Raw genomic sequence first — 21943 nt, 5'->3', positions numbered from 1 at the left:
CAGTGTTTTAAGTAAACTGTCGTTTGCAGCAGGTCATAGTAGAAAAAGGCTTCTCTACTATGTGCTAAAGATGCTTGTCATGAAGGGGTTGAATAATAATGAGACTGGAGAAGCCAGTTTAAGTTGTAATTTCAGCTGAATTTGGGGGAACCACTTGAAGCACCCACTGTGTTAAGCTCCTTCAACTGGTTTTGTTTGATTTGCTCATTGTAAAACAGCTGAAAGTCTGTAAATTTTTGATAATAAACCTGATTTGCAATGGGGGTTGAATAATTTCGATTGCAACTGTAGGCTCCTTCTGGTACTGGAGGCAATACGTTTAGACTAAACTAGATGCCATTGGCAGCCACCTTCATTAATTGGTCAAATCCCTTTTAAAGGTATTTAAGCTGATGGTCATCACTGTATCGTGTGGTAGAAATGGCCATAATGTAACCTCACAGGGCTATTGTGAGATTCAAATGGGGTGAGGGAGAACCATGTACACCAGGTATAAATGTAATAAATTAAAAATAAAATAAATGCCCATACACACATTTGTGTGATCATGGTCAATACTTTTGTATCTTTATTTGTGCCGTTTTAACAGTTTTCTAAGAAAAATGTTGGAGCCTGCATCAAGGAAGCAGTAGCAGACTCAAGGGGACAACACTGAGCATTTTACTGCCCTAAAACTCTGCTTACCCTTAAAGCTGTATCTTCACGGAGAAATATAGACAGGAGGATGACATTGGGAAGGTAAAGTTTAAACATGTAAGAGGCGTGAAATAAGCGAATGAGGGCAGATAGGAAATACAAGAAGAAGACTGGAAGCAGGTAACGCTAATCTGCAGAATCAGTGGGCGGGTGGGCAGAATCAATTAATTACTTAGAACTGGAAAGGTGAAGTAATCCTCTTTTCATTTAATTTAAATTCCCCTTAATCCAAATCTTTTCTCCCTTGGGTAGGGCAGTGCACTTAAAAAAATAAATAAATCCCACAGTGCCTCCTCACTTAGGCGACGGACGTATTTTGGTCACCTCAGTTCGTAGCTGTGTGAAGCGAAGGCGGAATGTGCATCACACAAATACGACTCCTGTCAAAAGTGGACAGAGAACTTGGTTTTGCAACTTTCTGTCTCTTATTCTGCTTGACAGGATAAGAAAGCCAAAGATGGCACCAGCTTTGCCTTGCCTTGCGTTGGCATAAATACCTGGCAGTTATGTCTACTTCTTTTTTAATCCTTAACTGAGATTATCTGTTTAGGAGAATGATCCACAGTGCTTTCATATTCTCTCTCTCTCTCTCTCTCTCTCTCTCTCTCTCTCTCTCTCACACACACACACACAGAGAGAGAGAGAGAGAGAGAGAGAGAGAGAGAGAGAAACTGTATATACCATTTATTTTAGTATGTTTTAGAAATCTGCTCACCAATTCAGAAGAGCCATTCCTGATAGTGACAGCTCTAGGCTTTGGAGGAACTTTGGGCAAGAAACTCCATGGGCTTCACTGCCTCACTAGGACCACCTCCTCACTAACAATTTCACCAGCTGCAGTTACTGCCCCTCATCATTGCTATCACTGGCTTCCTTGCCAGGCAGACAGCCAGCAAGGAAGTGGGCACTGGCACTTCCTGCTTTTAAACTCTCACTAATACCATTGTTTGGACCAGAGGGAGAGGAGGTGAACAAGCAAGTTGTGATGCAGAAGGGAGAGAGCAGTTCCAGGGGACTCTTGTCAGTGCCCCTATTGCTGGGGAATGGACTCTCAGTAGGTACCCCAAAATGCTGACTGCTGATGCCAAGCCAGATCCAGAAGATCAAAGTTCTTTAGTCAGCAAACATATATATTGGTGAACCATTTTTCCTGATGATGAAGGGCAATTTCTTCACTGATATTTTTTAAAGGATGAATCATTCAAAATTCCAATCTCATAACTAATGTTAAATTAGATTTAGAGGGGGAAATTCTCACACCGTTATTTTTTAAAAATGAAATATAATTTCAGTATTCTGTTACCAGCTACTGAGCATGCCAAGACAAAATTGTTTCAATGTATTTCACCTGCTTAACCTGAAACTAAATGATTCCTTCTTACCTGTGTGGTAAAACTTTCCTGAAAATCCAAGGTTGAAGGTAAAATTTGCAACCTGAGTGCGTAGTAAAGTTTGAGTCTCTAGTAAGGCCTGAAACAAATAAGAAATAGCACGCATTTAGAAAAAAAAAGCCTCTTTTTTAAAACTGATGTTTCTTGGGCTATAGCATTTAGAATCCTTGCAAATATGATCATATATCAGTGAATTCCACTTCCCAACTCTAATCTAACCTAGGAACAGGTGTAAGACTTATGTTAACGAAAACTAACATTACAGTTTAAAATTTATCGTTAGATTTTATAAATTTGCATTGCAATCAGCTGCATGTTTATCCAAAAGCAAATCCCACTTTAGTCAACTGGAATTACTCCCTAGTAAGTGTGCTTAGGATCACAGGCTAAGTTCAGTGACTACAGAAACTCCTAGTGATGTGGTGATGACAGAACATCTGGATCTGGTTCACTGTTTGAATTGAGGTCTGTGTTTTCTCCATCTGTGTTTCAAATTGCATTTGCACTTGCTGTATGCACCAGAGAGGAAGCGGGGTTAACTTCTGCCAATGCACATTAACTGATTTGTTTCCCTGTGTCTGCAACACTCCCCCTGCCAACTCCTATTCAATGAAGTGGTCATTTGTGCAAAGGGACCTTCCTCAAAATTATCTGATGGACTGGATTTAGGTTGTCAATTTGCTATTAATGTTTTAATTTTATAGTTCATGGGTTGCCAGCACGGCACCTATGGATACAATGGTGTCCTTGATGTCTTCTCCTGAGATGCACAAATCTCTGAACCAACCACCCCCACCCTTACTGCCATGAGGCCGTGAAGTGGTTTGGGGTGGTTACCTTTTCTTCCCTTGAAAAGTACATACAGCTGAAGGAGGTAGTTAGAAGGATGACGGTCTTCCTCACTTTCTCTTTCAGTTCTATCTACTTTTCAAGGCTCAGATCAACTCTGCTGCAGTGTCCAAAGGAAAGTGGCACTCACAGCACTCACTCAAAAATCTTCATGTGCCCTAAAAATGTTGGCAACTCCTGTTTTAGGTACTCTGAGATGTAAGCAGTTGCTAGATTTATTAGAGTTGGTCAGACTGGATAGCTCAGTTGGTTAGAGCATGGTGCTGATAATGCTCTAGGTCAGTGTTTCTCAAACTTGGGTCTCTGGCTGTTTTTGGACTACAACTCCCATCATCCTTAGCTAGCAGGCCCAGTGGTCAGGGATGATGGGAATTGTAGTCCAAGAACAGCCAGAGACCCAAGTTTGAGAAACAATGGTTGTGGGATTGAACCCCATTTGGGACAACTGCATTTTCCTGCATTGCAGGCGGTTGGACTAGATCACCCTCAGATCCCTTCCAGCTCTATGATTCTATGAATCCCATTCAATTATATTTTACATAGGTTAATCACTGTTCCTAAATTAGTTGCTTGCCAGTCTATTGAACCATAGGAGGAGCAAAATGTATACATTTAAACTGAATCAATGTGGTTAATTTTTTTTTATGTGTTTACGGAATTTGTATTCTAAAACTGAATGTAATTAGTGGATGCGAATGCTTACATTGTCCTCTGTATAAAATAAATAAACCACACTGATCAGCAAATATTAGTATTAAACTCTCCCTTCACAATGCCCCCCCATCTATTCGAAATTAGATGTAATATGTGCTTAATACATTATTTATCTGTTCTTAAAGAAAAGTATTGGAAGTCAGTAGCCAGCATTCAGGGAAAACAATCAGATTAAAACTGGTATGATAGGAAGCATATGGCAGCAACATCCCAGAGGCATACTCAGTACTACTATAATATTTAAAGTTTGGGGATGTCATTACTTCTAACAGCAAGCTGGGGTGGTTTAGAAGCAAAACACGCACACGTACCCATAAGGGAGGCATGTCTACATACTTAAGTGGAGTCCCTAGGTAAGTAAAAGTGTGCAAGTTTATAAACTAAAATAAAAAAAAGTTTTAACAAGCAGCCACAACCCACCGTAAGAGCCTGACAAGAATCTGCAAATATTGGGACGTTGCAATGAGTGTTAATTTTTAGAAAGAGCAATAGTAGGGGAAGATGGAATTGGTTTGCTCAAGCACCTAACAAGCTGAGAAGGCATATTTCATGAGCAGGTAAATTAGGTTGGGAAGGATGTATGCTGTAAGATCAAAACACCCCAGAGATGTTTCAGGAGGAAAGAAAAGGGAAAACACACCTTTTCTGTTTCCTATTCTCTACAACCCCCTTTTCCTACTGCCATAGAGTTTTAAAATGCTGAGGTTCAAAGCTGGCAGCCAGCCTAAAGTAAGTGGGAATGGACTGAGAAGTATAATAAAAATTATGCTTCTCGTAGACTTCAAATATGAAATCATATTTGTTTTTAGATACTTCTGCCTCTTCCTCCACCCATCCATGTGTTTAGCCATTTCCCTCTCATTGAAACTCAACATAGTTTCAGGATTTTTTGTATATATATATTTTTTAAAGAACAGAGTCTTTCAAATCTGGTGAAATAAATATTGCTTCTCAAGGAAAGTATAATCAGGAATCTTTGCATTCAGAAAGGCTCACATCAGAATGCCTAGTTTAGCAGTCTGTATTCAACAAAGGAATCAAATGAAGCACTTCAGTCGCTCAGATTCTTTGTGGAATTGTTGGTTTCATTATATTAATTGCTTCTCTCCTTTGTTCGTAGGAGTATGAATCTCTCTTCAGTGTCCATAGGATAAGTCTCTTTATTTATTTATATCTTGCCTCCACTCAGCAGCATTTTAGATTCATCCGTGTAATTACATTTTGTAGGTTTGAGTTGCCTTGTCTTTATTCTTCATAATTGTCACATTTATTAAGGCAGGAGTGATATTTTCCCAAAATGTCCTGGTTAATTACAACTATCTCCTTCATTTGCATAATAAACTTTTTTTGGAGGGGTGGGCGCTAGTTCTCCGGGAACATTTCATGGCTAATAGGAAGCAATTTGCTTTCCTTTATTAAGTACATTAAAACTTCATGCCCCAGACATCATTGACTGTAAACATTTGATTCTGCTCAAATTTAATGCACCAAGGCTTTTTGCTCTGCCATATTAGCTTTATTTATGTGCTGTGTTCTGGATTGTTAGCTACTAATGAGACTTCAGCTCTTATTGCTCTAAGGCCTGAAACACTAACCTCATTTTAATGAGATCATTATTTGCTGTCTTCTGAATGGAAGACAACAAATTTGCCTTTTAATTAAAGGTCAAAACACCTCTAGCTAAGGAGAGTGAAGAGGTTATCAAATCCTTAGAGAAACCAGAGGAATAGCCTTTTTCTCTCTGCCTTACTTCTGTGCCAAGAAAAGGCAAAACCAGACTGGGTCGGCAATGATTCCTCTGGCACAGGAAAGCTCTAAATATAAGCTAAGTGATAACAACACTAAAATGTGGGAGCTATGGGTCCCGAGATGTTGTAAAAAACAAAAGTCAGCCAAAGTAATTAAAGAGGCTTTGCTTCTAACCCAAAAGGTCTGCCTCGATCAATACCTCTGTTGAAGCCAGATCCCTTGTTTGCATGAGGAATAGTTTATAAAGGTGGAGAAGACAGATGCCGGATTAATTGAGTAACCCCCCCCCACCTAATCTCATATTTCTTATCAGAAAAGGGAGGCAAGTCTAATCAATAACCTGAGCCATTTTAGTATCACATGCATGGATGTGACTAATTGAATACTTATTTTGTCTATGTTGTAAGGATATGCAGAGAGATATGGAAATGCCATGGAGACTAGAGCTAGTCTGCACATGCCTCTCTTTCTGTGTGTGTACCTGGGCAGCCAGGTTTAATGGCTCAGTTACAATTACAACCTTAAAATCTGTTCTACAATGCAGCTCTCAAGAAGGGGGGAAACTGAATGACAGAGTACAGTGGTACCTCGGGTTACAGACGCTTCAGCTTACAGACTCCGCTAACCCAGAAATAGTACCTCGGGTTAAGAACTTTACTTCAGGATGAGAACAGAAATCGCACGAAGGAGGCAGTGGGAGGCCCCATTAGCTAAAGTGGTATCTCAGGTTAAGAACAGTTTCAGGTTAAGAACGGACCTCCAGAACGAATTAAGTCCTTAACCCGAGGTACCACTGTACATTTATATTACACCTTTCTTCCATCATGAAACTCAAGGCAGTGATTGGCAGCTGGCTAGCACCACACAGGGGTGAACGAAGCATGAATGGTACCCGGGGCAGGTAAACCAACTGTATGGTGCATGCATGGCAGCTCTACGTACGGCGCATGTGCGTGCCATCTGTACAGCGGCGGGATCATCTGCTCGCGGCTGCAGCTGCCGCTCGTACGGGTGGTTTGCTGACGGCAGCGCAAACATCTGCGGGGCTCTGCTCTCTCCCTCTGCCTCACGCGCCCAGCCCTTTGCCCCGCTCCATCAGAAGAGTCAGGCGTCAGGTGTGCGAGAGAGGGAGAGCCGGGCAAGTCACTCTCTCTTTCCCTCTCTCCGCCCACACATGCCACCCCCACCCCACCCCACTCCACCTGAGACAGCGGTGGTGACTCTGAGGCGGCGGCGGTTAGAGCAAGAGCAGATGTGGGCAGGGATGGTGAGCAATGGGGAGGGGTGGCCTTTGCCGCTGCTGCGCCGGCTGCTGCTGCCCCTCCGTCCTTGCTGTGGGGGTGAAGAGGCGGCAGCAGAGGGTGTAGCTGCGAGCGGAGGATTCTTTGCATGCGGCTGAGGCAGCGCGATGGCACCCCTGTGAGGTGCCCTCTTGTCACCCTGCCAGAGATGGTGCCAGGGGCGGAGCGCTCCCTCCCCCCCCTTTCCTAAGCCACTGGCCACACATCCCATGAGATCAATGTTATTGAGCTCAACTGAGAGGGTGCATGTGGTAGACTCAAATAAGAGGCTGGTGCCCTTGTGCTGAAAACAAAGGGAAGCACACTCTGGGTTTGTTTCCAGTCCACACTCCAGAGGACCTGGAGCCTCTGGGAGATCATGGCAAAGAGGAGAGATCAACCTGGCTCATCCACTGGACAGTGAAAGAGCAGCTGCAGAGAGCTTGCTTCCCCTCTCCTGACACCTTGAGAGTAACACAATTGAAATGCAGGGTATAAACTTTCTAAATAAATAACAACAAAGAAGAATAACACATAAAGAGCCTGCTGGATCAGGTCAATGGTTGATCTAGTCCAGCATCCTCAGTTGGTTAGAACATGTTGCTGATAACACCAAATCAAATCAATCTTTATTATGGTCCAGAGACCCAACAAAACGTTACAAAGCAATGCACAATTCATAGATAGCACCAAGGTTTCAGGTTCGATCCCCAATGAGATGGCTGCATATTACTGCATCACAGGGGTTTGATGATCCCCAAGTCCCTTCCAACTCTACAATTCTATGATTCTATGATCCTGTTCTCACAGTGGTCAGCCTATGCGAAGCCCAGAAGCAAGACCTGAGGACCTGGCTTGTTCACTCTTATAATTTGTGAAGCTAATCAAGAGCAAGACTTTCCTTTATAGGAAGCCCTTGTCTGTGTTCTTGGATGGTTGAACACTTCCAAAAACTGAGCTTTACATGTACTAGTTCTAATTATATTTATATTGTTTTGTGACTACGTGTTTTCTTTTATTGAACAGATTGTCTAAATATTTTTTGTAAGATGCTACAACAGCTCTAGGGAACAGGGTGTACACTTTAGTAGTTTGGTAGTTACTTTAAAACATTTTAAAAGCCCCCCCCCCAATATATAATTAAAATATGTGCCAGAATCCACAACTTCAGATTTTTGGACTATCATGGTATTCTTCATGCTTTTTGAAAACTGTGGAGTGGCACAAATAAAAAGAAGTTTTATCAGCTCTTTCCCATGTTAGCTGTACTGTAGATGCATTTCCTAACATGGTCATATTTCTAAAACTGTCTTTATTCAGTAGAGAGCAGTACTTAATTGACCTCTTCCTTAATATTAATAGATGATGTACAGACTGGAAGCATAGTAAAAAATAAAACCACATTTTCTCCCAGCTCTTCACATTAGAAGTAGTAGTACTGGTACCAATAAAACGCCTTGTGCTGCTCTTTTGTACCTCTAAGAATCCGAAAACTGTCTGGAATCTAATTACCCATAATTCAGGGTACCTGCCTGCAGCCATGCCTCTATAGGTTACCAATTTCTGCTGAGCGAGATGAATGGTGTAGCGTGGAAACAAATACACCAATTACTCATGAGTTATTGACCATCGGTATTGCTACTACTGCAACACCCTATTTAGTTGTTTGCATAAAGCTGCTGATAATATCTTAAAAATGAATGACCAAGAGAAAAAGTTTGCCACTTTTCTAGGAAAACAAGTGAGATATATGAGGTAGGAGCCTTTCCTAATTAAGAATTGTAGACACCCAGAGTTAAATATTACTTATGGAGGCTGGGAAGAACAAACTACCTTTTGGGGCGCAAACTCCTACAGGTAACTCAAAATACGTTTTCATTATTTCGTCCAGTATGGTCACTATAAACAGTGATGCAATGATATTCTATATCTGGAATGGAGTATTGTCTGGCCCCTCCCACTGATCCCAGTAATATTCCTTCATTTTCAGTAACAGGGTCATTTCTTTTAAGCAAACCAGAGACTCTGGGTTAGTAAAGGAGAATCAGGATGATTGAAGATTGGAATTCTGGGACACAGAAAAACTGCTGGTTCATCCAGAAATACATAACCATCTATTTCACATGGCTGAAATGAATGGAAGAAAAGGGCATACCTCAGGCCTGAGACTCTAGCGCACTATTTTCTTCCTACTTGAGACTTGGCATCACTTATTGGCAGTAATAGCAGTTACTACAGTGTATCTGGAAGGATATACTGCTAGGTCTCAAATCTTGCTGCTCAATCATGTCAATGGCATTGCAGTGTCCTCGAGAAGTAGTGAAACACTTTCGATTGTGCGGTTAGACGTCTCACAACCCATCCATTATCAAATCCCTTTTATACAGGGTTGGATAACTTCACTTTGGAGAGATGACAACAGAAATCCACACTAGGAAGCTGAAGGTAGGTAAAAATAAGCCTTGTAATGCGGTGCTGGGGATTTAATAGCTTTAGCTAGTTGTATCAATGATGACATAGCCTAGTAAGCTTATCTTAATTGAGGCTTCATTAAACCATGAAAAGAAAACCTTGAAATCAGTTACACCCTTCAGCAGAAGAAAAAATTGAAATGTTAATATTAAAATAATAATAACTTTTCAAGGAGAGAAATAAAAGCATCAGTGAAAGGCAAGAGGTACAATTAAAACCCAGCATTTAATGACCAGGATACAAACTCTGAATGTCATGCCTTGTGTGGATACTTCTCTTTGCATCCTGCCTTTCCTGTGGACACAATGCATTAGATAATGACTATTGTGGGTTCTAGAGTTCTTTATGCCTAATGCTCACTGTGCCATTTTAACTAAGCCCTTTGGAGCCATCTCAATAAAATTATATTTTACTGTATGCTTGGCACTTGGTTTGAAGAGCATTTTGAGAAGATGCATCCTTGAAACGTGGCATACAAATTTATTAAGGGAAAATAAAAATTAATATTACGCCAAATTGTATAAACTTCACTATCTTAGCATCCCCCACCTCCTTTCTTTTAGTGCTGGATAGCACCATGATGAATGGAGAGCTGGACCGGCAGGAGGAACTGCTCTAAGATAGGGACTCCCCAACTGGACATTAATATATTTGGGATAAATAATAAAATAAAATAAAATAAAATAAAGTAAAGTAAAGTAAAATAAAATAAAATAAATATTTACTGTTTTATACATGTTACTTTTTTGAGGTGCTGTAGAACATTGAATTCCCCTCTTTGCATCCTGAAGGAGAGAGTAAGAATGTGCTAGAATCCCAAAGGAAAGCCAGGTGAAAATGTTCTCTCAAAACATTTCTAGTTGGAGAAACTGAAGAAACTCCCAGTTTCTTCAGGGAGAGAAGAAATTATCCAATAAGTTTTCAGAGGGGTGGACCCTCACCATTAGCAGTGGTAGAATTACAACTCCCTTCTTTTTTCCTAAGGGCCAAGTAGTAACAGCAACTGGCTTGAATGCCATTTTGAATCCTCCATAACTTAAAGTCTTTCCGGGGGAAGGGCAGTGGGGGGATAGCTGCCACAAAAAGCATGGCGAAGTTTTGGAGAACATTCAGCAAAGTAACCTTCCTTTTAAAGCCGGGATGGAGGTAAAAGAAGGAAAATGTCACAATTTTTCTCAGAAATTCATCGTCTAGGAAATTTTGGCTCAGCTATACCCTTTACCTCAGAAAGCACGGTGGGAACCCCCTGGGCAAATGCGGACCCAGACTGCAGTACTAATTGGGCTGCCCTGCAGCTGCAAATATGATACTTGCCAATTGTTTTGAGAGCCAACTGAGCAAATATGTGTATCTTTTTAATTGAAATAATTATAACTATGGAACCATTTTTATTCCAGAAAACAACAGCAGCAGCAGCATTGTGCTCCAGGAATCAAAAGCTGGGGAAACACTGATTTAAATCATTATGAAATATTCATTATTTATAATTAAAACGTTATTTTGGGAGGAATTACAACCACTTGTGCGCTAAATATAAATGAGATTGTCAGAGAGGGGGGGAATCATTTTCTAACAATACACAACCCACTGCTTTTCCTAGTTTGCCATCTGCTTAGTTTTCCACATCTGAAAATAAATCAAAATGATGAAAATGAGTTAATGTTTTATACATCTAACTTTTGAAAGCTAAAAAGAAAGAAAGAAAATTCTTCAGGCCATTTACTGGGCCCGCTAGACTTGTTTTCAGATCCACTAAAATATAATCGGACCTTTCCTCTCAATTCTTTATTATTCCTGCAAATTATTTATTTGGGTAACCTTGGTTTGTTTGTTTTTAATCCCTTCATCCTCCGTTGCATTTATCTCAAATGCTTGAACTCAGTAATCCTAATTCTATGCTCAAAATTTACTGCTTACGAACCAGCCACAGTGGGAGGTACATGGCCTGTAGTGATATATGTGTTTTTAGCACCTCATTTCTATTGCACTATGTGTTATGAGAGAGAGAGGGGAAGTGACTAGAAGAGTGAAGACATCTTCAAATCTCCAATTTTCCTGCTGTTGTCATGAGAGGTTGTGCTTCCTGAGGACTAGATTCACCTAACAGGATTCTCAAAACCTTTAAGTAATAGACTCTAGGCTTGTTCTTTCCACCACTGTTAAGTCCAAGGTACAAATTAAACAAATATAGGAGGTCTTCCTTTACTTTGTCCTTTGCCAGATAGTTACAATGTTGCAAAATTACTGGGTAGTATCCAACAAAGTCACTGTTTGCGGAAGAACTTCCACATGCACCATGACACTTCCTCTTCCTCTGCCAACATGTCCCCTAAATCTGTTCTGGGGTTTCACTCCAACCCTCTGAAGCAGATTCAGGGTGTGTTGGGTGGGAATGTAATAACAATCATATTCATTAGAGATATATGGTATGAATGGAGGAATGAATGTAGGCCTGTTTTTAGGCTGAAGAACACCACTCTAAAATGGAGTCTTATTAAGACTTGTGGGACTGATAAGGTTGGCAAGCGAAGTGAGGAAGATGTGCTGAGCTCATGAGACTTGATGTACAAACAGGCCTATAACAAAGGGCGGGTGTTGATCAAGATTGACTAATGAAGATGTGAGGAACTACGTGATAAACAACTTGGATGAGGAACCGATGGCGGTGACTCACCAGAGCCGGAATGTTTGGTTGAAAGTATATAAAGTGGAAAAGTGTGCCAGATTCCCAGTGCTGCAACCTGTCCTCTTGCCATAGCCTGAACAGCTATTGGTGTAGAATTGGTGAGTGTGATTGAGAATGTGTGTGTGTGTGTGTGTGTGTGTGTGTGTGTTAGGGACTGTGATTTTGATGTGTACAATAAAAGTGTTTTACTGAGTTGCAACTCTCTGGGTCTACTTGTGTTTCTTTCTCCTAAAGAACCCCCTAAAAACAGATCCAAAAAGAACCATTAATTTGTAACAGGAGAGGGAGAGACAAAGAATTCCCATTACACAGACAGAAGTCCTTGCGCTAATGAGATTCCTTTGTTGGATACAACCCACTGACTGTGAAGAATGCATCACATTTTCACAATAATGATGTCCAATTTTGAACAGCTTCCTTAAAAAAAAAAAAAAAAGCAACATGAATTATTTACATAACTGCCAAACATTTTCTCAGAACAGAGTTGGCTTTAGGACTTTGTGAGGTGAAGCAGACCAGAGTTCTCTACCCATATAGATCATAGTAACACCACATTCTAAGTACCAGGTTGTATCAAGATGGCGTATGCTACTTTCAGTAGAGGGCAATGCAAAGCCTAAAATAAAATGGCAGCAAACATCCTGTGGTGGTGTTGCCTGAGAGGTTTCTCCAGCTTCTTCATGCCTTCTTATGGGGCTTGCTTTCATTCCAAGGGCCCCAATGGTGAATCCATCTTCCAGGGCCTCTGAAAATGATCATGCTACTGAAATATTTTGTTCACCTAACCTCAACAACCACAACCACTAAACACTAGATGGGATCAACATGCAGCTGTATGCACAAAACACATAAAGGTGACCAGGACAAATCAGTGTTGCTAAAGGAGACTCCATGTCCTGCAGTACTAGTCTTCCTGAAAATCCTAAATTCTTTTTGCACGTCTTTTAAAAGCTCTGCCCCATCGCTGTTTCCATAATACGTTCATCCCATGCTAAGAAGTCCTCTGAGAACAGAACAGACATCTAGTTTGCAATTTAGGAACCTTCCTCATCCCCAGCAGTGACCTACTGCCACCACTCCTCTTTCTGCTATGTTAGAGAGGGAAAATCTTGCACATACAGCGATGTAAGCACAGGCTACTGCTGTGCATTAATGTTTCCTCTATCAAGAACACAGGACTGAAGAATAACTATGTGGCTTAGTGGTCAGAGTGTTCAATTAGATATTGGAGTTCAGATCGGGAGTTCAGGTCTCCATTTTAGCCATAAAACTTGCTTGGCGGCATTGTGGCAATTTCAGCACAACCTGTCCCACAGTATTACTGTGAGAACAGACTCTCTCTCTCTGTGTGTGTGTGTGTGGGGTGGGGGTGGGGGTGGGGAACAAACACTATGCACAACACCTCAGGATGGAATGGCAGGTTATAAGTGTAATACAAGACAAAAGCATAAAGATGGAGGCCAAATTCAAACCACATATAGGGAAGTTGCTCAAATAAGAGAGGAGAAAAAAAGAGATGCGACAGAAAGACATCAACATGGGATATTACTTTGATCCTAGATGAATTACTAAAGGCAGGCTTTTTTTTAAAAAAAAAAATGAAGCTGCTTTCACTGTAATTTTCCCCACAGCAAATATGCCCTCAGCTAATTACATAAATAAAGCATTGGTGTAGCCTGAGCAGAGAATAATATTGCTTTTTTTTATTTAAAAAAGCCCAGGTTTTTTTATTTTTAAAAAATCAGTACCACAGTCTATTGTTACAGCCTATTCACAATCTATTGAATCACATCTAGAGTTTTGTTTTGTTTTTAATGTGAGACACAGTGATACTGCAAATAAATCCCAGTTGTTTGATGCAAGGTAAAAAAAAGAAAAGGTATCCAGATAAATGGCAGAAATTGCAATCTGTCTCCAAGGAGTTGCTAAACTGCAGAATATTCTTTTTCCTATGACTAGGCTAAGTGCTTTTCACCCCTTACACATTCTTTTTCAGTGAAGGATGCATTTTCCAGACTTATTTCCTTACTGTGGCATAATACATGATGAAGTCTAATGTAACCGGCAAGAGCTGTAAGTGGCATCAGAAAAATCCCTGAATCAGCCAAAAGATTTTCCATAACTACCAAAGCTTTGGGCCACTTAGATAGTTTTAAGTGATACACTCAGCAGTTTCTAAATACAGAGACAAGGGCAGCAACTCTCTAAAAGGACAAAATGGAGGCAGTCCCATCAAGATAAGGTCTGAATGGATAAACTTGAAATTGCCACATGTGTTTAGTAGAATCTCTGGGACAATATCAACCTTGCTAAGATCTTCAAGCATTGTTTGATTTGATTATGCTCTGCAAGCTGCAATCCTGCACCCACTTACCTGAGAGTAATATCCGCTGAACACAATGGAACTTATTTCTGAGAAGACGTACTGAGAAGACATTGCAAGCCAAAGTATAAGTACCTGAGAGAATAATCTGCAGTGACCATGATGAGACATTGCTAGCACTGCACTGTGAATGAGCTATGGCCATTTACTGTATTTCTATTTTTACACAAGACATGAAGAGAGACTATCATGCCCATCTATGCATGATCATTTGGGAGCAAGGGCCAAACATGTGACAATGCATGACCCCAATCTTGAACATGCTCCTGTTCTACTTTCTGCAGAAAATCATCAGCTGCCTGATGCTATTTGTGAGCTTGTATTGCATCAGGGACCAATGGCTGATTCAAGAGCAAAACTAAACACGATGTTACAAATGTACTTTAGGATTGTAACAATCTAATAAACCTGCAAATAGCCACTGGAGAGACCAGTTAGGATTGGGGTTCCTGCAGAAGAAAGAAAGGGGAGAAAGGGGAATTAATAATGCTTTCCCCTTTGCTGCGGTTTCTATGAAAATTGCTTCCACCCCCCTACAGCACCTGACATGAACTCTCATTGGCATCAACAGATGCCATGCCAAATTGGGAAGAGGCCACATGGCCTTCTGCCAACACGGGGAGGCCTGACAGGTCCCTCCCCCAATGTGAGGAGGTCTGGTGGGGCCCAGCCCCTCAAGATTGGGGGACCCAGCCCCATACCTGCATACTTGTGGGAGCTGAGTTGTCCTTAGCCCCATAAAGTTGGTGCCTATGTCTCCTTCTCTCTCCCATCCAGACAACAAAGAGGCATTATCAGAGTTCAAGCACACAATCAGGCCAGGCAGAAACATTCAAGGTACCAAGCAGGCAGGACCAGTGAGGTGCGCGTGTGGAAACAAAAGCCAGAATGCATGGAAATGCCGTGTATCTTCCCACCAGAGTGCTACCTATTTGTCTACTTGTGCTGGTGTGCTTTCAAACTACTAGGTTGGCAGAAGGTGAGACAGAGCAATGGGAACTCACTCCATTGTGCAGATTTGAACTGCTGACCTTTTGTTCGGCAAGCCCAAGAGGCTCTGTGGTTTAGACCACAGCGCCAGCCACATCCCTGTTTTAATGTAAGGTAAAGCAAGGAAATATAGTTTTGCGGACCAGGGGATAAACATGTCCAGTTAGATCCTGTGTTGTACTTCTCTTTTAATCTAGGAAGACCATGATGGGCTCTCCTGGTGTTGTTGGTTTGCTTATTCAATTTGCATCCCATATTTCATTCCCAAGGGGCCCATGTTTTTGGATGACAACTCCCATCATCCCTAACCACTAGAGAGTTGGAGTCCAACAACTTCTGGACTACAGGTTCCCCAAACCTATATTAAGGGAGTCAGGCTGCAACTCGATAGGCCAGGGGTGAGGAACCTCTGGGCCACCGGCTGATAACACCCTTTTAACACTGGTTTATGGGAATGGGTTAGAACCTCAGAAATAGTGAGCTTACATACAGCTGTCTGTCGCTAAGACTTCAAGGCCAGTGTCACAAGGTAATTGTGTGGAAGAGGTGAACGCCCATGGTCTAAGTTCCCATAAAACCTGGATTGGTTGGAGCTCTTGGCAACCAGCCAGCCAGCCAAACCAAGGTCAGCATCTATTTGGGCTTTTGACAGCATCTTGTTCCATTGCTCAGCCTAATGATATTTAAGTGTAAGTGTTTATGTTAATTAGCTGGATAAGTTAGGGTTTGTTTACTTACCTTCTGAGCTATTGTAATTATTTGGAGTTTTTCTCTCTCTTGTAGAGTTTTGTTTTAGTAAAGTCTGTGTATGATTATATGAAATTTGGTCTGGTCTGAGTTCCTGAACCCTTTAATTTTGACCTTGCTTTTCCTTAGAAACATGCTTCTGCACCACATATAGATATCATGGTGGGTTTCATTAGTCCCAGGATTTACATGCTTCCCCTTCTTTGTGTACCCAAGCTACTTCTCAGCTTTCAGAAGAAACCTCTGCCAACTGTTAATGGATATCCAATCTACAGTGGCCTCCCAGAATTATTTACGGCACCTCTGGGTTGCTTTTATTTCCGGATAATGTAGTAGCAGCATGTTTCCAGTTACAGCAGAAATAATGATGAAAACAAAAGGGAAACCTTATTCCCTCCCCTAATAACAAATACAGTGAAATTACACTTTACAACACTACAGTGGTGCGTTTATAGCGCTCTTGGATCTCAGGATGAATCGCGCAGCAAACACATGGCAAGCATCTGTAATATTCCAGAACTCACACTATGGTTGGATTACTATTTTTACAAAAGGGGTTGGGGAGAGAGAATAGGAGTTAAATTTATCATCAATCTGATACTGCACAACCTAGTTAATTTGCAGTGATATTGGGAGAGACTTGCTGGGAGAGCAAAATCAGTGGGAGAGATATGGGGGTGGGGTGAAGTTAGCAGGGAAGGTAACGTGTTACAGATATATTTTATTCTCATTTAAATATTTTCAGTGTGGCATTCTAAATGTTTTGTAAAAGTGGTATGAATTTCCATTGCATTCATAAATCCAGAATGTTAAAATAGACACAGGCATTTAGGTTATAGACTTCCGGTCGGCGCCAGCGTTTAATGGCGGTCCTCGCTTCGAGCTCCGGAGGAGGACTTCTCCGCGAGTTTGGGTCTGACCCGCTACGGCGAGCGGGGGACCCCTAAAATCACAGGCGCTGAAGCCTGTGAACAAGGAGACTCGGTGGGCACCTTTTGCGCCCCCCGGTACTGTGAAAGAGCCTTTTTAAAGGCTACGGAGCGGCATTGGGGGTGAGCGCGGTGCTGAGAGTCGCAACCCAGCCCGTGGAGTGAAGCCGCGTCGCCATGAACGGAGAGCGCCGAGTCCTTCCTGAACCAGAAATTCGACTGTAAACCCCGTGAGTAAGACGGAGGGACTGAACGGGACATTTAAATTTAAATCCTGAAATTTGGCTGAAAACGGGAAAGGCATAAATTAAGGAAGTCTGCCTCCCCGATCTGCATGGCAATTAAAGCAACGAAAGAGTAAAGCTGCATTTGAAAGAAAATTATCTTTGAGCTGTCAAACCTGACATTTGACTTAAACTTCCCCCCAGTAAGCAGGAGAAGGGGGGAAGAAAACTGGACACTGTTAATCTGCTTGAAATTAACTGAGGAAAAAAACATCTTCCACTGCCAAATCCCCAGGACGGACTGCCTGAGTAAGGCACCGGGAAAGTGAACTGTCAGTTTAGACTGGATACAAAGTTGGGGTTTTGTCTGAGACAAAGTTACGGGACTTTAATGGAATTACTTTGTTGAACTGGTGACTATACTGAAAAAGTGCGACAGAAACTTTTATTGTGGACTCTTGGATTTTTTGTTGATTGCTCTATGTTTCCTTGTTCTTTCTCTTTTCACTTGGATACAATTAAATGCTCCCCCTAGAGGGTATAAAGAGAAACTGTTACAGTGAAAAAGAAACAGTGGGATTTTCCACTTGCAAGTCTTTCCTGTGAGAACGACCTTGAGGATATGAGTGGTCCAGCAGAAGAGATAACAACTAGATCCAAAGCAAAACAGACACAAAAGAAAAGGGGCTCAATACCCGGCATACCACCAGCTGCACAGGAAAAAGTGGCAACAGCATCTATGGATTCAATGACACAGGCACTGCTCAAAATAAACCAATCTTTAGAAGCACTGACAAAGCTGTCTACGGAAAATTCAAAAAAATTGACAGAACTGACAGCAAGATTGGACTTGAATACTGCAAGTGTAACATCTAATACAGAATCTATTAATAAATTAATTCAAGAAAGCTCTGAAACACGAAAGATTGCTGAAAGTGCAAAAAATACTGCAGAGGAGACAAGGGAGGAGCTTGTGCCGATTACAAAAAAAGTGAATGAACATGATGCAGCCCTATCTTTGCTGGAATTACAGAGAAAAGAGAGAAATTTGAAATTGAGATTGGTTCCCGAGAGTGAGGGAGACAGCCTTGTGGACTTCCTTACACAGAACTTTACGGAATTTTGGCAAGAGGAGCTGCAGGAAGAAGAACTTGAAATAACAACAGCTTTCCGGCTGGGCAGGAGGCAAGGTAAGAAGCCAAGGGATTGTTTGATCACATTGAGATCCAAAGGAGAAAGAGATAAAATATTGAACTTGCATTACCAAAAGGCATTGGAGATTGAAAATAGTCAAGTACAAATTTTTAAAGATATCCCTAAATATATTTTGGAGGTGAGAGCCTTCTACAAAGATTTGGTCTACCTGCTGAAGAAAAATATCATACCCTTCAGGTGGGAGTTTCCACAAGGATTGTCTTTTAACTTCAAAGGAAGGAAGGTCAAAATAAGAACAGTTCAAGATAAAGAACAGTTTTTGGAGAGATATCAGGAGGACTTGCAGAAAGGAACAGTAGAAACAACAATACAAGAAAAAGGAGTGACAGACATTGCAAACTTGTCATTTGGATTCATACCACCATCTGAAGAAGAACAAAAGCTAGGAGCAGTCGGAGGAACAGGTACTTAATAACAAAATGTCTCTGCAACTTCTTAGCTGGAATTGTAATGGTTTGAACCTTCCCCGAAAAAGACGCCAAGTTTTTCATATTTTGAAAAGAGAACAATTAGACCTAATATGTCTACAAGAGACCCATGTGACCAGGACACATAGGAAATTATTGGTAAACAAGAGACTTGGACAGGAATTTATTTCATCAGACAAAGTTAAGAAAAGAGGTGTGGTGATTTATGCAAAAGAAAAATTGGCTCCAAAGATGATATTTAAAGATGAACAAGGAAGATACCTGGCAATTGAAATACAAGTTCAAGGAGAAAAAATCTTGATAGTCGGAATTTATGCACCAAATGACGGGAAGGCGGAATTCTTTAAGAAGTTGCATGAGACTTTAATGGACTATCTAGACTATAGAGTAGTAATGATGGGAGACATGAATGGTGTAGTTTCCACAAATATGGACAAAGCACAGAGACAAGTAATTTCCAAGGAAGGGAGACTACCAAAGACTTTTTTTGAAATGACTGAAACTATGGACTTGATTGACATTTGGAGAATAAGGAACCCTCTTGAGAGAGAGGGAACTTTTTTCTCTGAAGCAAAAATGACATGGACAAGAATTGACCAAATTTGGGTAACTAGCAGTATGGCGCCAAGGATCAAAAAGGTAGAAATCTGCTCAAATACTTGCTCCGACCATAATGCTGTAAAGATGGAGATGAAACTAACATCAACTGGATCCTTTAGATGGAGAATGAATGACACCCTATTTAGAGATGAAGAGATTTATAAGAAGGCCCAAAAAACACTGAAAGATTACTTTGAGATAAATTTGAGAACAGAAGTGGAAAAAAGAACAATTTGGGACGCAAGTAAGGCCGTGATGCGAGGTTTCCTAATACAACAGAACTCCATAAAGAGGAAAAAGCAAAATGAAAGGAAAGAAAAAATTCTGGAAAAAATAAAAGAAGGTGAAAAGAAATTGAGGTCTAAACCAAAGTCCCATGAGATTCTGAGAGAAATAAAGCACTATCAGGTGCAATATATGGAATTGATGAATCAAGAGATAGAATGGAAAATAAAGCAAATGAGACAAAAGACATTTGAATCAGCAGATAAATGTGGCAAATTTCTGTCATGGCAATTGAAAAAGAGGCAAAAACTGAACACTGTGACAAGTTTAGAAGTGGATGGAAAGATTATCCACAAACCAAACGAGATAAGTAATTGTTTTCAAAGTTACTTCAGGAAATTATATGCACAAGGGCCAGTTAACGAACAGGAAATAGAAGAATTTGTTAAGAAACATGGATTACCAAAAATTTCAGAGCAAAGCAGAAGGATTTTGAATGAGAAAATAACAGGACAAGAAATAGAGGGTGCCATTCAGAAGATGCAATTGGGAAAATCTCCAGGACCAGATGGTTTGACCGCCAGATATTATAAAGCGTTGAAGGAATGGTTAGTACAACCACTGAAGGAAGTATGTAATGAAATTTTGGAGGGGAAAAAGGCACCGGAGTCGTGGAAAGAAGCCTTTATTTCACTTATACCGAAAACTGAGACTGAAAAGAACCAGGTTAAAAACTACCGCCCTATATCATTACTCAATGTGGATTACAAAATTTTTGCAGACATTATGGCAAAAAGACTGAAGAGAGTGTTGGTAGGGGAGATTCATAAGGACCAAACTGGCTTTCTTCCAGGGAGACATATGTCGGATAATGTGAGGAACATTATAGACATTTTGGAACTGTTAGAAGTGGACATCAATAGGAAAGCTGTTTTAATTTTTGTGGACGCGGAGAAAGCCTTTGATAATATTGGTTGGAGCTTTATGAAGAAGAATCTCCAAGGGATGGGGGTAGGTCAAGGGTTTGAAAACGGTATAGGTGCAATATATTCTAAACAAAAAGCAAAGTTAATTGTAAACAATGTGGTTACGGAAGAAATATCTATAGAAAAAGGTACACGACAGGGGTGCCCAATATCCCCTTTACTTTTTATATTAGTCCTGGAGGTTTTGTTAAATATGATTAGAGGAGACCAGTTGGTTAAAGGAGTACAAGTCGGAGCTAGACATTACAAGCTAAGGGCATTTGCAGATGACCTAGTACTGACCTTGCAACAGCCAGATACTAGTACTAAAAGAGTATTAGAACTAATTCAGATATTTGGTCAAGTAGCAGGATTTAAACTGAACAAACAGAAAACGAAAGTGTTGGACAAAAATTTAACATTGGCTGAAAAAGAGAAGTTTCAGAATGAAACAGGTTTAGTGATAACGAAAAAAGTAAAGTACCTGGGGGTAAACTTAACATCTAAGAATGTGAATTTATTTAAGGACAATTATGACAAATGTTGGACAGAGGTAAAGAAAGATCTAGAAATATGGTCAAGGTTGAAACTCTCTTTATTAGGTCGAATTGCTGTTATCAAGATGAATGTATTGCCTAGAATGTTGTTTTTATTCCAGACATTGCAGATTTTGGACAAGATGGACTGTTTCAAGAAGTGGCAGAAAGATATATCTAAATTTGTCTGGCAGGGCAAAAAGTCCAGAATAAAATTTAAGATTCTAACTGATGCAAAAGATAGAGGGGGGTTTGCCCTGCCGGACTTAAGACTCTATTATGAATCGGCGGCTTTCTGCTGGTTGAAACATTGGCTACTTCTTGAGAATACAGACATTTTGGATCTAGAAGGGTTTGACAATAGATTTGGCTGGCATGCATATATATGGTATGATAAGGTAAAACTGCATAAAGGTTTCAAAAACCATATTGTTAGGAAAGCATTATATAATGTTTGGATGCGGTATAAAGATTTATTGGAAAGTAAAACTCCCAGGTGGTTGTCACCAATGGAAGCTAAAGAGGTGAAAAAACTTAATATGGAGTCTAAATGGCCAAAATATTGTGAAATTTTAGAACAAGATGGGGAAAAAGTTAAATTACAGAGTTATGAGAAATTAAAGTCCAAAGTGCGAGATTGGTTGCACTACCTTCAGATAAACGAGACATTTAAACAGGACAGGAAAATAGGTTTCCAGATGGAGAGGTCAAAATTAGAAACAGAACTGTTAGAACCCAATACTAAGAATCTGTCGAGAATGTATAATCTGCTGTTGAAATGGAACACACAGGATGAAACGGTGAAATCAGCTATGATAAAATGGGCACAAGATATTGGTCATAACATTATGTTTGCTGACTGGG

At 40.6% G+C, this 21943-nt stretch overlaps 1 protein-coding gene across 2 annotated transcripts in view; it reads right to left on the bottom strand.

Annotated features, from left to right (window-relative positions):
- NDST4 (N-deacetylase and N-sulfotransferase 4) overlaps window positions 1-21943 on the bottom strand; it is a 135486-nt gene that overhangs the window by 65258 nt on the left and 48285 nt on the right. For both annotated transcript variants that reach the window (XM_081021932.1, XM_081021931.1), the window contains one exon: window positions 2079-2166. In XM_081021932.1, the coding sequence (XP_080878058.1) occupies window positions 2079-2166 (88 nt within the window). The remainder of the gene's footprint in view (window positions 1-2078; window positions 2167-21943) is intronic.

The sequence above is a fragment of the Podarcis pityusensis genome (assembly GCF_964106645.2).
Source record: "Podarcis pityusensis genome assembly, chromosome: 9".
Taxonomy (NCBI): Eukaryota; Metazoa; Chordata; class Lepidosauria; order Squamata; family Lacertidae; genus Podarcis; species Podarcis pityusensis.
Note: the sequence above shows the minus strand (reverse complement) of the source record. Positions and strands in the feature narration are given on the sequence as shown.